This window comes from Varroa jacobsoni, unplaced genomic scaffold (genome assembly GCF_002532875.2).
Source record: "Varroa jacobsoni isolate VJ856 unplaced genomic scaffold, vjacob_1.0 scaffold_665, whole genome shotgun sequence".
Classification (NCBI taxonomy): Eukaryota; Metazoa; Arthropoda; class Arachnida; order Mesostigmata; family Varroidae; genus Varroa; species Varroa jacobsoni.
In genome coordinates, this window is record NW_019213567.1 from 1 (window position 1) to 13,675 (window position 13,675).

A 13,675-nucleotide genomic window follows, 5' to 3' on the forward strand; every position below is an offset into this window, starting at 1 on the left:
ACGGCAAACATGCGGCTGTTGAAGCAGATGGCAAACATGCAGCTGCTGAAGCAGACGGCGAACATGCAGCTGCGGAAACACACGGCAAAGATGCGGCTGCTGAAACAGACGGCAAAGATGCGGCTGCTCAAGAAGACAATGGAAGCGGGGTTTCTCAAGCAAACAAAGACAGCAATCGAGAACATTTCCAACAGAAAAAACAGGACGACGGAGAATCCGAAGATGGTATAGCGTCTGATGAAGCTAGAGAAAACGATTCTTTCATTGAAACTGGCGAAGCTACTGGAGCAGAAGACGCTGCTTCTTTCGGCGGCCGACATTTTGCTCCAGCAAAGTATTGTGCGCATATAGGCAAGGATATCAAGGTGGTTCCGGTTCCATTCGAGAGTACAATTGTACCTCTCAGAGATGTTAATGAAGCTGTACAGGAAAGAGATCGCCAAGAAATTCCCATTCCGGAGATTCCGAAGTTTGCGAATGAAGCACAGTCATCATGGTTCGGACAACGGAATCGTTTCAGAGGCGACGATGTAATCGACAATCCAGACGATGAGATTCCCGAGGGGGCATTCGATTCACAGCAATGGCTGGATGACTTCAATAAGTTGTGAGTTTTTACTACATTCGTTCGTTTCGTATATTTCGTGTTAGCTCTCAGTCAGTTATAAAGTTCCATAAATAAATCCTATTTCCGCAAAGGTTCTACCCATTGCTTTAACATTTAGCTTAATTTGGTTGTATAATAAACGCAGAATCAGTCTAATTCCCTCGACATCTGTATATATTTTTCGAAATGCTGTTTAGGCGTGGAGACAGCTTTAGCTGTTATAGGACGGTAACGCAATGCTATTTAGATGTCGAATTTAATCGCGTAAAACTTAATTCTGGCTTCAGCGATGACACAGCAATGGTAGAGGCTCTGGTTGGTCTTCTCTCAATCTGCAGTGTTGCCCAACTGCGCGGTCTACTACTTATTTTACGGAGATGCCGACCTACGTTTATCTGTGCTCTGCCGACTGAGATTGCAGCACAAATTATTGCGTACTTTGAGCCTAGGGACAGAGACGTCCACCTGCTCGTTAATCAGAACAATGATCGATACTGGGAAGCACGATGTCAGGAACTGCAGATCGAGATGCCAAGGACCAGAAAATCTACTGTCAGTAAGGTTTCACTATGTCAGCCTTAGAATACTGAGCACTACAATTTATTCTTAGTGCTGCTACTCAGTGTGACTTTTGCCTCTAGTACCTGTTGCCCCCGGTCTTCTAAATTTCGTTTTGATTTGTTGCGACAGGGTATTGCCAAGGGTGTATCATCGGTATCATAAACCATGACAGTCGCACTATCTGTTATCCCTTTTTTTAGTTCACGGCTCAGCTAATGAAGCCATGTAAGTATATGGCTAATAAGTGACAAAACCGTCGACTATTGTCGTAGATTGTGCATAGACGCTGTCGACTACATGATTCTTTCCAAATGGCCGGTACCAGAATGTCGAGGCAGAGACAAAAGTTAATGCACAATACAATATGCATCCCGGCTAAACTTTGTACGTCGTTAACACCTATAGGTTCAAATAATGACCATTTCTGTTCACCAAGTTGTAGAACTTCCATATCTAACCTGTAAGTTATCTATTGAGATTATTCTATAAAATATTATCAATAACTTTAACTTTTTTAATTTGTTAATTAATTTAAGTTGGAGTAAATGTTTTGAATTTTACGCCTAGCATTACTGGCGATAAATATCGGTCGAAGCGGCTGGCTACTAGTGCGAAATTACTGATATGCCCTGTTCCGAAGTTTGGCATGTTGCTAAATATCTGATATCATAACTGAGCTGCTCGTTTGAGTATGTATGGACATTCATGCCAAACGTAGCTAGGGAAATCTTTGTCGCCTCCATAGTGAAGAATTAATGTGCAGGTTATAGCTATGTTAAGGTGCAGTTTTCAGAAACCAAATAAAGGACACGAAGGTTGAAAGCCTGCAACAAGTACAGGCTCGGGACAAAGACTTCTACATAATAAAATGACGAATATTATTTGAGACCTTATCAAATCGTTAGAAACCTGACACGAAAGAAAGCGGTATCTCATTAAGCAAAGAAACATGCTACCAGAGCCAGCCAAAGGGACACATACGTTGCTACGAGATCGAGTGTATGCACGTAATGGCTCCCGTAGCAGTGTCCTATAGGGACCGAAACCGTGAGGATTCTGGGCCGAAGTTAGGCCATGAAAATTTTCATGCTTAACAGGCAGGGGGATGTGCATAAGGGTTTGTCTTAGCATTACCTTCACTTGCCCCATATTCTCACAATGCATAGTAATAGCAATGCTTCGTAGCGATCGAATTGACATCTAAATACAGTATCTTGTATACATTATATCTGTGAGATGGCCCTGCAATTGGGTTTTTATCTCTTAACAATTGCAGCAAGACGAATGGGACAAATGGCGGCAAATATTTATACGGACGCGTTATGCCATCAATTGGAGCTGGCGCTTCATTGCACAGCCTAGACACAGGATCATCGATTGCCACAAAAGCGAGGAGATCACGTGTTTACGTTACGCTAGAAATACAATTTTAACCGCCAGTACTGACCACACGCTCCGACTTCACAACGCGAAAACTGGTACGCCATTAACCGATCTGTGTAAAAAATAATAAAACTCTGTAATGAGCAATCTATTGCGCAAAACCGTATTTGATACGCAGCCAAAAAGTCTTCAGCTGAAAACGATCCAGCCAATGTTAGATTGTGTATGCCTAATCATAAAGGAGTTATTATAAAATTTTTGGAAATGGGCACTTACTTCCATCAGACTGAGCAAGGATATAGTGTTTCTGCTGTGATTTTTAATGCGACCAATTTCTTCTAGAGGTTTACAACTACACCAACAACTATTCGTCGGACCAACACAGGCCACTCACATCATATTAGAGATAGGGAAAATTTGTGATGGCCTTCGTGTAACAATGATGATGATGATTATTATTTGTTATTTAGCGTCGCATGACAAAAACAACTGGGAGATTAGAATGTGTAAAATCAGTCGAGCTTTAACACGATAGGATCAAGTGAAGATTTTGTACAATGTCTAAAAGCTCGCAGGGGGTTTTCCACCCGAAACTATTATTAAACCACTACGGCGCACACTTTGAAATTGTGGACAGGGAGGCATTTATTCTACCTATACACAACTTACAGGCGCATGTAACACAGTACATAAAAAGGTATATATCAATTGTATAGTATACAATATTTATTAATGTTCTTCCTTGGGTGACACGGAATCAGAACGATCCAGAAAGCAGTTGTTAATGCCCTGTTACTGATCAGTACGTGTTACGACTATTGATGTACGCTGACAATCTGATACGAGTTCCTAGAGTTTGTTTATTATTGCTATATGTACATATCACGGCTATTGTTTTCGTTTGATCATTAAACGGCTTCTGCGGAACGACTGCAACACAGGTTTTGAGACGGTCAAATGCTACAATTGGATTTCTTTGACATTGCATAGGTAAGCTACTTCATATACTCGAAGGACACAAGAATCAGGTTTGGTGTGCCATGCTAATGAAAACAATCGCAATTTCCGGATCGTCAGATGCCACTCTTAAAGTATGGTCTCTTAATAAAGGGAAATGCATTCGCACCCTCATCGGACACCAACAAACCGTAAAATGTCTGGATGTGCAAAGGGACAGGTAAGTCTTTTTAACCTATATGACAGGACCTGTCAAGAGAACTTTATGAAACGTAATTCGGAAGGGACTTAAATCTTACCAAGTTTTCGTGCGAATTGACGTATGTCATAGGAAGTTCGATATATGCTTGTTCAATTCTAGAAAGAACTCGAGCTTTAATCATTTGATTCCGCCGCTGAGCGCTTCCTTCTCAAGCGTTCCTGCCGAGTGGGTCCTTTAATCAGCTGTTCTGTAGAAAAAAACTTCGTTTGAGAGCCTTACTTGAATCGACCCGGGAGCAATGAGCTGTTCGCCGTTGCCACTACAAAAGGCAAACTTCTGAGCCCGACGGGAAAAAACTTCCTGGACCTCTTCTTCGCGCCGCCAAACAAGCCAGTTCTCGTATCAGTTGGATAATCTAAGCAGGAGCTGCATTGGTCCAATTGGCGGAACAGACAGCACGGATTCCTATGGGATTTAAACAAAGCTTTCTAATTTGCTTCATTGTGGCGTCTCTATGGTGGATTAGAATTTTTTCGCACACTAGCACGCGCCAACACACTGTATGAATATTACGTACGAGCAGATATTACCGTATTTGTTGGCCTATTTCCAGGGTAGCTTCCGGTTCTAGCGACAGTACAATTCGCCTCTGGAATCATGTCACAGGCGAGTGTATACGGGTGTTTGGTGGTCAGACGGGTCATATGAGCGAAATCAACTGCGTCCGACTAAGTAAGGACGGAAAAACCATCATGTCCGCTGGGCATGATCGGCTGATAAAAATTTGGGGCGATAGTCGAGACAGATGTCTACGTAATTTGGAAGGTCACACCGACATAGTCTGCGCGCTAGAATTCGACGCTGAACACATTGTATCAGCTGGCCTTGATACATCGATCCGAGTTTGGGATCGGACAGGCCACAACCTATACGTCCTTTGGGGTCATGAGGGTCCTACCCGAGCTTTGGTATTAAGAGGCGATATGCTTGTGTCAGCAAACGCCGATCACACCCTTCGACTATGGAATGTTCGACGTGGCAGTTGTGTACAGACGCTTGTTGGTCACGAAGGTGCGATATCATCGGTGCAGGTAAACACAAACTTCATTATAAGCGCATCGTACGATGGCCGAGTAAAACTGTGGGATCGACAAAGCGGTAAATTCCTACGTGATCTATTCAGCGTAAAGTATTATGGGCTAGATCAGAAGCAGAAGCAAGGCGTACACCACATCTGTGCCGATAATACTTCGCTTGTGGCAGCGTTCAGCACGGGCATGGGAACAAGCCGCGACACCCGTCTTGGAGTACGTATCATGACGTGTCGTAACTGTGGTTGGCATCGTTCACTGTCTAACGCTGTAAAAACGATTGTTCCCCGCGCTAGGGGCGGAAAAATTACGGTAAGCTAAATGCATAACATTTAAGTTATGCATTTAGCTTTTAATGATGACACAAAATAGTATACATAATAGTATAATAAGACATAGTTTACCCGAACTAAGGAAGGTTAATCGATAAGTACATCGTTAAAATGGTGTAACACGTAACAGCACTACATTAATATGCCAACATCAATCAGTAGAAAACAAAGATACTATCTAGGTTATGACCTGTTTAGCAGATCGTGAAGCTTGCTAAAGGCTGCCTCATATATATAGGGCGAGTTTTGCGCGGAAACCTCAGTAGACCTAAAAGGATGAGTAAGAGATCTCTGAAAACTTACTTGTCTGATTATGATAAGACTGTAGACGCGATAACGTCTTACAGTTGCGTTCTATACACAGTTGGTTGAATCCGTTAAGCACCTTATACCGTCAGTAATGTGCACTAGCCGTGAGAATATATCTTCAAAAGAAAACTGTTTTTTTATTAGCTTAGCTGTCAAAATTTAATAATATATTATTATTATTAATTAAATTAATCGAAAAATAAAATTATTAATAAAATAATAATAAAAAATGAAAATAAAAAAATCATAATTTGTCTAGGAAAACCAGGTAGTGTTAGACTTAACCCTCCGTACGGCGCATGTTAGATAATTGTTATCGATCACGGTTTCGAATACTTGATTTTAGGGGACGATTACTTTTGTTAGTACATCAAAAAGTCTGTGGGGTTGAACGAAAATTTGACGTTTTCTGACATATCATAGGTAACTCTGACATTAGCATATATGTATATATATATATATACGAGACTAAATCTTTCAATTTCCCGTCGGAACATTTTTAGCTCAATGTGTTTTATAGAGCAAAAATGAAATAAATTTACGGAACGATCCGCCTACCTTAACTCAGTACTAGCTGCTAGATACAGACAGACCTAATCTAAAAAAGGCTTAATCTAATAGATCCTTCTTCCGCACAGATCTTCTACTATGACGTCAATGATTGTCCGGAAGGAGCGGATCAGCGAGAAGCAAGTACAGGCTATTGCGCTTTTGCGTGAATCAACGTTATCGGCTTCAAAAAGAACGTGTTACGGCGTAGACGTTCCTAAGCAAATTTGAGCGCTCTTAAAGCGATTTCTACAAAACAGATATTTTGATATAAATATTCTACATTTGATGTGTTACACATCGGCGTTTGTAGGAAGTTTATAGATGCTGTACAATTAGCCAACACGTTGAATTGAAGACGCTTCAATGTGGTTACAATAGATTGAGGCGAAAATATATCTTGGTTTCAGGATGGAACAGACGCGCAATCAATATATTAATCTAACACACTAACATAATCTCTGCAAGAGATGAAATGCAAATTAAGTTAGCAGTCGTTGAAAACTATTTAAGGTTGTACTTCACCGTCAAACCGTTTTATCTAGGACCTTATTATTTTAGAGAAACTCATTATTTTACTGGAAACCTACTTTGAGGAACATCGCTCTTGCATCGCTAGGCATAGAGTGACTTCGCGTTTGTTGAACAGGTGACCAACAACCGCGCAGCAGCGTCCTACCATCATTACGCTTTCAATCATTACGCTTTTAAGAAACAAACATTCCAGTGAATTAGGACGTTCGACAACTCAGGACCCTTCTGGAATCAACTGATCTTACAGTAGTAGGTTTATTCGAACAAGTTGAATTCACTCGATCACCTAAAAAGGTCCGATAAATTCCCAGATTTTCCTTTTTTTGTCGATTTTTTTTGTCGATTATTCCTTTTTCAGGCAAAAACTTCTCCTCCGGGATTTGAGACCGGGTCTTGTTAACTTAAAAGGCTTCAATTTCCGGACTGGCCTATAGCCTTTGAACACAAAAAATCATTCCGAAGCAGCTGTTAATACCAAACAACGCGCCAGTATTTCCCTTTTTTTTCGTATTCAGAAATCAAAACTATTACACGAAATTGGCAACTCGTAGGATTATAACTCAACCCCGTACCACATGATGCGCACACTGTTAAGATGATAGCGATATCGCGGAAGTCATTTCAAGCGGAATCACCAGCGATCATAATTTTAAGCGTTTATGTTGTTTTTAATCGCTACATACATTACGTACGCGTCCGCGTGCACGCAGAATCAACTAATGTTAGCAAAATACCACACTCTTTTAGCAGTTATGTTTTTACCACTGCCTCACTTTGTAGACGCAATTGCAGAAGTCTCTTAAAAGGCTCTTCTAAGGAAATAGCCACCTGATTCAGGTTTTCACAGCCCTCGGCACAGAGCGAATTCGGAAGCATACACAGCTTGCAGCAGTCTCGAAGAAATTTCTCATCGAGTGTCGCGTGCCCATGAGAGTGACAATGACGACCGCTAGGGACAGATTGCTTCTGCACCTATGAATACTCAAAAGGGGAGGACACTCACAGACGGAAAGCTCATTGTTTCAATTAGATTGCAAAAAAAACTTGTTGCAAGAACAGGTCATTGACTGCATTCGGATTAGGCCTAGCTAACCACACCTGAAGCTTATTTCGGCTTACCTTAAGTCGGCCTCAATATACGACAAGTCACGACAGTGAAATTAGAATTAATAAAATTTCGTTGACCATCATAGCAATCGTTGATTCCGAAAGCTTACATTTTATAATCAGGATCAGAGTCATAGATATCAGATAGCATCGGCTGGTGACATTATAAAACAGGGGTAGAGGTTATTATCACAAGAAGGCAACCCTCGTTATTTGTTTGACATGAATTGTCAAATTGTGAATGAACATATTGACATGAATTGTCTGCGATGCGTGTGAAATCAGCTTTGCAGTCCAGCTCTTTCGTTGCTAGGTGTCCTAAACGGAGGTGAGTTAGAGAATGATGTCTCTGGTGTTTCAAGCTGCTCACTGGTGATGATAAAACACAAAAAAACTGTATATTTTACTTTATTATTATCAAATGCTAGCCCGATTGATTGAATGACAGGAACTAGCCAATCTCAAGGTGAGATCAAGTGTGAAAAGGAGTTCCCACTTTCAAATAGAGGATCTGAATTCGGCACCGTAACGTTCGTCTACTATTTTCACGTCAAAGATGATTGAGGCTGTTTAACTAATCAGCGAGTATATGCATGAGGTAATAATATGCGCTTCAATATTTTATGCCCTTATGTCTCCTATTAGATTGTATCCATATAACACATATGGTGGGTGAAATTTGAAAATGTTCAACAATAAAATTCGAAGTTCCGTAATTTGTTGTGCCAAGGAAGCGTGTCGACTAGTTTTTCTACATGCTTTGTTCAAGACCGTCAATCATAGATACTTGAGTTGTCTAAGTCCGTCAATCATAGATACTTGAGTTGTCTAAGTCCGTCAATCATAGATACTTGAGTTGTCTAAGACCGTCAATCATAGATACTTGAGTTGTCTAAGACCGTCAATCATAGATACTTAAGACCGTCAATCATAGATACTTGAGTTGTCTAAGACCGTCAATCATAGATACTTGAGTTGTCTAAGACCGTCAATCATAGATACTTGAGTTGTCTAAGACCGTCAATCATAGATACTTGAGTTGTCTAAGACCGTCAATCATAGATACTTGAGTTGTCTAAGACCGTCAATCATAGATACTTAAGACCGTCAATCATAGATACTTGAGTTGTCTAAGACCGTCAATCATAGATACTTGAGTTGTCTAAGACCGTCAATCATAAATACTTGAGTTGTCTAAGACCGTCAATCATAGATACTTGAGTTGTCTAAGACCGTCAATCATAGATACTTGAGTTGTCTAAGACCGTCAATCATGGATACTTGAGTTGTCTAAGTTATTGGCCAGAGAAGTCTATGCACATGGAATACGACCGCCGTATGTGAATCGGGGAGCTAATTACTAATTAGCGACGGTACCGACCACTTATATTGTATTTATATAGATTGTCCAGTCGTTTTCCGATAGCAACGACAACTAACTTACGTAACGTAAGTTAGTATCTAATTAGCACAAACTTCGCTAATATCATAGCCATGTACGGTCATCATGTGAAGAAAAAATTTCCAAACTTCTATGACCGGTTCCGATTTTTCGGAATCTGAGGAAATCGACACTTAACGTCCATATATTTGTAAAATCAAATAACTAATAATAAGTTTATTGGGTAGCTTGATTGATAGCTCGGGTCAATTAATTTTGTCTTTCATCAGTAGTTTCTTCAAAATCACTTGGGTCCACCAGTAACGATAGTGGAGGTGGCTGCGAATCCGCGAAGTTAACGAACTGCCGACAAAAAGGAGCATGTTATTTGTATGTTTTACTTAACCATTATAATTATTAGATTCCTAATAATTATACCTAATGGCCTAATGATATAAAAAATGCCAGCCAGTGGGATACTTGTTATTGATCGAATTCCTTGCCATTGACGCTCTAGACTATTAGTAGAAATCCGGCCACACGAGACCTTTTATAAAGTCTCGTACTATTTATATAATACTGAAAACGACACAGTGACCGCTCGAGACTAATTCGACGGACGGTGTTCCCTACTATATCGTTTCGTCGAGACCTGATCATCATGCTGCTAGCTGTGAATGTCCCACAGTTTCCTTCTTCCGTAAAAAAGCATGTCTGACAATAAGCTCGCCTCTTCCCTATGCTAAGCGGCCTTAGGACCCGTTGAGGGAAAGATACCCATCTGTTAACCTTCTTATTATTCTACGCTCTTCCTACACGTCCTTCCTTGCTTGCTTATCCTTTCTTTCCTACACCCGAAACGAAGGAGGACCCTACAAAAGCAAAGGGTCTGTGCACATACCCCCTATCCCTTGTCATGCTCTAGCCTTGTAGACTGACGCTGGAAAGACCTGTGTCAGACCACGTTCGAAGCTTCTCTAATTACTTTGCATGCACTGGCCAATTTGCTACGACTTCTATCCCTGGATTCATTTGAGTCACACAAGCGGTGGTGTTGATAGATAAATTCACACTCTTACATACGGCAATCCGCGCGGCCAGTTGTAATTCATTCAAATCATGGAGAAGTGAGTCTGGGAAACAAAGCTAACAGAGCTCACAAAAAGGTCATGTGCATTGACGTAAACAACGGAACTATACTTGATCGTATTTTCATCTGCAAAACAAAACGCAGGAAAAGGGGGCCTATTTTTAAGCGCTGACAAGATCAAATGACGGACTGTGGCAAAGCCCGAACCGACGGCAAAGAAAGTATTTCTAACTTATCAGTCGCGCGCATAGCCCCGATCATGCATTATGGGCTTATCTTCTGTTTCGATATTTGCATAAATCCCTTGACAATGTGACTTTAAGAGGACGCAGAAACCACTCGACTAGCGAGGACTGTGTTTACTGAAACATGGTGTTGACGTTAACAACAAGTTATTTAACAACGCTTTCTCGATTACCCGATAGGGTTTTGATTTTCTGTTCTCATTTGTAATCAAAAAAATTACAACAAAGCAGAAACTACGCGATGGGTGATAGTAAATGATGGCCACGTACCATTAGTGTTGACACCCCGTTCCTAAGTCCTCCCACCAGCAGTCGTTTGTTGTCGATCCGAATCTTGTACACGCACTCTGGCTCAGGTGGAGAGCATAGGTTGCAGAGGAAGGCTCCAGTGTCACGATTGTATAATCTTACGTAACCCATTTTGTCCCCAACAACGAGAAACAAGTCGCCAACTCTAGCGGACTGCACGGTGCTGGCACCGCGTGCTACTCTGAGGACAAGCCTGTCGTTGCCGAGGTCGAACAGCCAAAGCATGTCCGAGTTGCTAACCGCGACCCAACCTTTGTACATGTGGTGGAGGAACGTTTGGTGTCCTCCGCGATCGGTGATAAATGGAAACTGGAAGAGTACATATACGCGAATAATTGCGCCGGTTTGCGCGTTCCACACTCGCATTTGATTTTGATCGGCTAAGACTAAATAAATGTCGTCCAAGAGGACCTCCAATGGCCTCGTTTGATAGGCACCAACAAATTGTGTTATCGCGTAGTCTTGCAAGGATACGCCTAGAACCCAACCGTTTGCCCTGTGAACTACAACACTTCTAGAGTTGAGAAGAACGTTCACGGCATCGAGGCCTACCCATAGCCTTTGCCCTCGTCCTTCGTTTGTCAGGTCACATAAATGAAGATCGCCAACTTCATCCAAGTAGGCGGCCCTGCATAATATTTAAGGGATCGTACGCATGCTGTTATTTTATACGTTGTACCAGGCCGACCGGCGAGCACCGAAAATGTAATTAGTTCGGGGAGAGGTAAGGCCGCTCGCTAAGTTCGGAGAAAATATATCAACTCTCGTAATAGGTAACAGTTTACTCGCTAGCTTCAATAAATCAAGCACTTCATTAGCAACCAGATTATTATTATTCGAGATAGTAAGGACTCTTACTATACCACACTACAATGAAATGGTTATTCGTGAGTAACGAGTCCTCTGCAATCCAGATCTCACTATATAGATCATAGCCTATCAGTTCCGTTGATATTTCCGTCCGCTATGACAACCCCGCTACCGTCATTACTTTTTTTTTTTTACCTGAAGCAACATAATGAATCGATTGCGTCAGCCCCGTACAAGTGATAGGAGGGCAAAAAATTCTAGTGCGAAGGTCGTGCGTGTCTCCTATGCCTAAGCTTGGTTCACTAGATTCATGCTTTTTACGTTTGATTTTTGCGGCGTCATCTACACTAATGGACTTACGGACACGTCCGTAACTCGTCGGATTGGTGCCGCTGAATTCATTCTAACTTGTCTAGGCGCTATTTGTTTTTAGTCTTTATTGCCTTTGGTGGAAATTAGTAAAGATCATTCGTTACATTCAAAAGTACTTCACTATGGAGATTGTTATAAAATCTAACGATAAATTATTAAGATTCTTCACCAATTTTTATAGATGGCAAAACTGCGAATGTTTCCAGCAACGGGGCTCGGGATCCTATTGACAGGCATCCCTGTATTCAGGTCCCATTCCATTATTTCTCCGGAACGACTGCCTGTGAGAACTCGACGTCCGAAAACATGTATGAGTTGACAGTAGTTGCCGTCATCGTTGACGTCCATATCAAAGTGACTAATAGATTCGCCTATGAAAATCGAAAATGAAAGCATATTTGATGAACGTTTACACTGTTTTATCACCTGAGTGCAGGTCTATGGAAACCTAACGTATATACAACAGCTAAAAGCAATTTCAATAATGCTATACATCGTGACATCCCTCGGATACCAAGTGTACACTTCCCTTTTACCTTACCTATATACAATACGAAGTCGGGTGTGAAAATGTAAAGGCTAAATGAATAGGGACGATCTAGCATTTGTATTTTCGCGCCTTTAGCGTTTAAATTTCTCGCCATATTCGATTTTCTAGAATGTTTTTTTTTCATCGCATTGCTAACGAATTTAAATGCTTTCACCCGATTATGAAAAATTGTTGAAAACGTACCGGTGTCACTATCCCAAAAAGTTATCGAACCGTCGTCACCAGTGGAAATCGCTCTGTTACCAGCTAAGGTTAGCGTTTCCAAGAAGGCGTACGGATGAGCTTCGATAACCTTGCGTGAAGAAGCCCTGTTACGTACCCAGTTTTGAGCTGGCCTAAGAATTTCGTATTCGAACGCTTGTCGCCACGCGTCCCGTCGGTTTGGCTGCTCACAATCATTGGCACGTTTTGTGATAGAATGTATCAGCATTAAAAAGTTAACTATACAAACGCTCGTAACCGTACTGCTAATAAGAGTTCGGACATACACTTGACGAAAGTGGCATAGATCAGCAGCGTTTATTATTATTACGAAGATGGCAGTTTTCATTCAGTTCTGTCAGCAGGGTACTCAAACGCTTTTAACAAAAACCTAGATCAAATTTTAAACCCTTACAGAGGGCAATCTCATGCCTTACATGTGCACATACAGGAAAACACGTTAATCTATGTTGGGTAAGCAACATTAAAAATTGGGCAACAGACGATGAGAAATAGAGGATCTACAGCAGTGAACGACAAATCTGCCCACTATGCTTACCGAAATATAATGCGGCAGAGTAGTTACGTTAAAATCAATACAGTGTGGACGCCATGCCCAGTTGGAACGTGCCTCAGATTGAATGGCGCTATGAACTTGTTCAAGATTCAGCAAGTCCTGGTATGTCAGATATTGTAGAATTTGCTCTACTACAGGATCCGGGATGACTAACGGCGGACGACGATGTGGAATAAAAAGACCAGGATCTGGTAAATATTCAATGAGCAGCCTTTCAGGTGAAGGTCGAAAAGTTGGGAGGATAGATCTTGTCCTGCCAAAATCAGGTGAAAAAACGCCAAAGATCTTGACACTTGAATAGAAAAAGTGTGAACACGCGGAACAAGACCCATCCCACTTAATAGATCTTTTTGGGTAAAGAATGCCCACTTTTTTCAATTAGGTTGTTTTCGATACCTTACTGACGCTACTCATGTATGTGCACGCGTGCGCGTGCGCGTGTGAGTGTGTGAGCATGTGTGCGTGAGCATGTGTGTGTGCGCGTGCGCGTGTGAGTGCGCGAGCATGT

General features: G+C 41.5%; 2 protein-coding genes across 7 annotated transcripts in view; one reads left to right on the forward strand and one right to left on the reverse strand.

Annotated features, from left to right (window-relative positions):
* Nucleotides 1–29: 29 nt before the first annotated feature.
* Nucleotides 30–8,365, forward strand: LOC111262475 (uncharacterized; the record flags this gene model as incomplete). The annotated part of the gene is given in 6 exon segments (XM_022836771.2): nucleotides 30–607; nucleotides 895–1,159; nucleotides 2,445–2,646; nucleotides 3,542–3,728; nucleotides 4,324–5,113; nucleotides 6,081–8,365. Coding segments are annotated over 5 exon segments (1,512 nt in total). The 3' UTR covers nucleotides 6,162–8,365.
* An 856-nt stretch (nucleotides 8,366–9,221) lies between these two features.
* LOC111262470 (uncharacterized) overlaps nucleotides 9,222–13,675 on the reverse strand; it is a 9,331-nt gene continuing 4,877 nt past the window's right edge. For 3 of the 6 annotated variants that reach the window (XM_022836767.2, XM_022836768.2, XM_086969139.1), the window contains 5 exons: nucleotides 13,150–13,355; nucleotides 12,573–12,774; nucleotides 12,009–12,210; nucleotides 10,619–11,285; nucleotides 9,222–9,376 (listed from right to left, as the gene is read on the reverse strand). In XM_022836767.2, the coding sequence (XP_022692502.1) occupies nucleotides 9,284–9,376; nucleotides 10,619–11,285; nucleotides 12,009–12,210; nucleotides 12,573–12,774; nucleotides 13,150–13,355 (1,370 nt within the window). In that variant the 3' untranslated portion in view covers nucleotides 9,222–9,283. Of the gene's footprint in view, nucleotides 9,377–10,096; nucleotides 10,230–10,618; nucleotides 11,286–12,008; nucleotides 12,211–12,572; nucleotides 12,775–13,149; nucleotides 13,421–13,675 lie in introns of all 6 variants that reach the window. The other 3 variants (XM_022836765.2, XM_086969138.1, XR_015311922.1) reach the window with 2 other exon arrangements.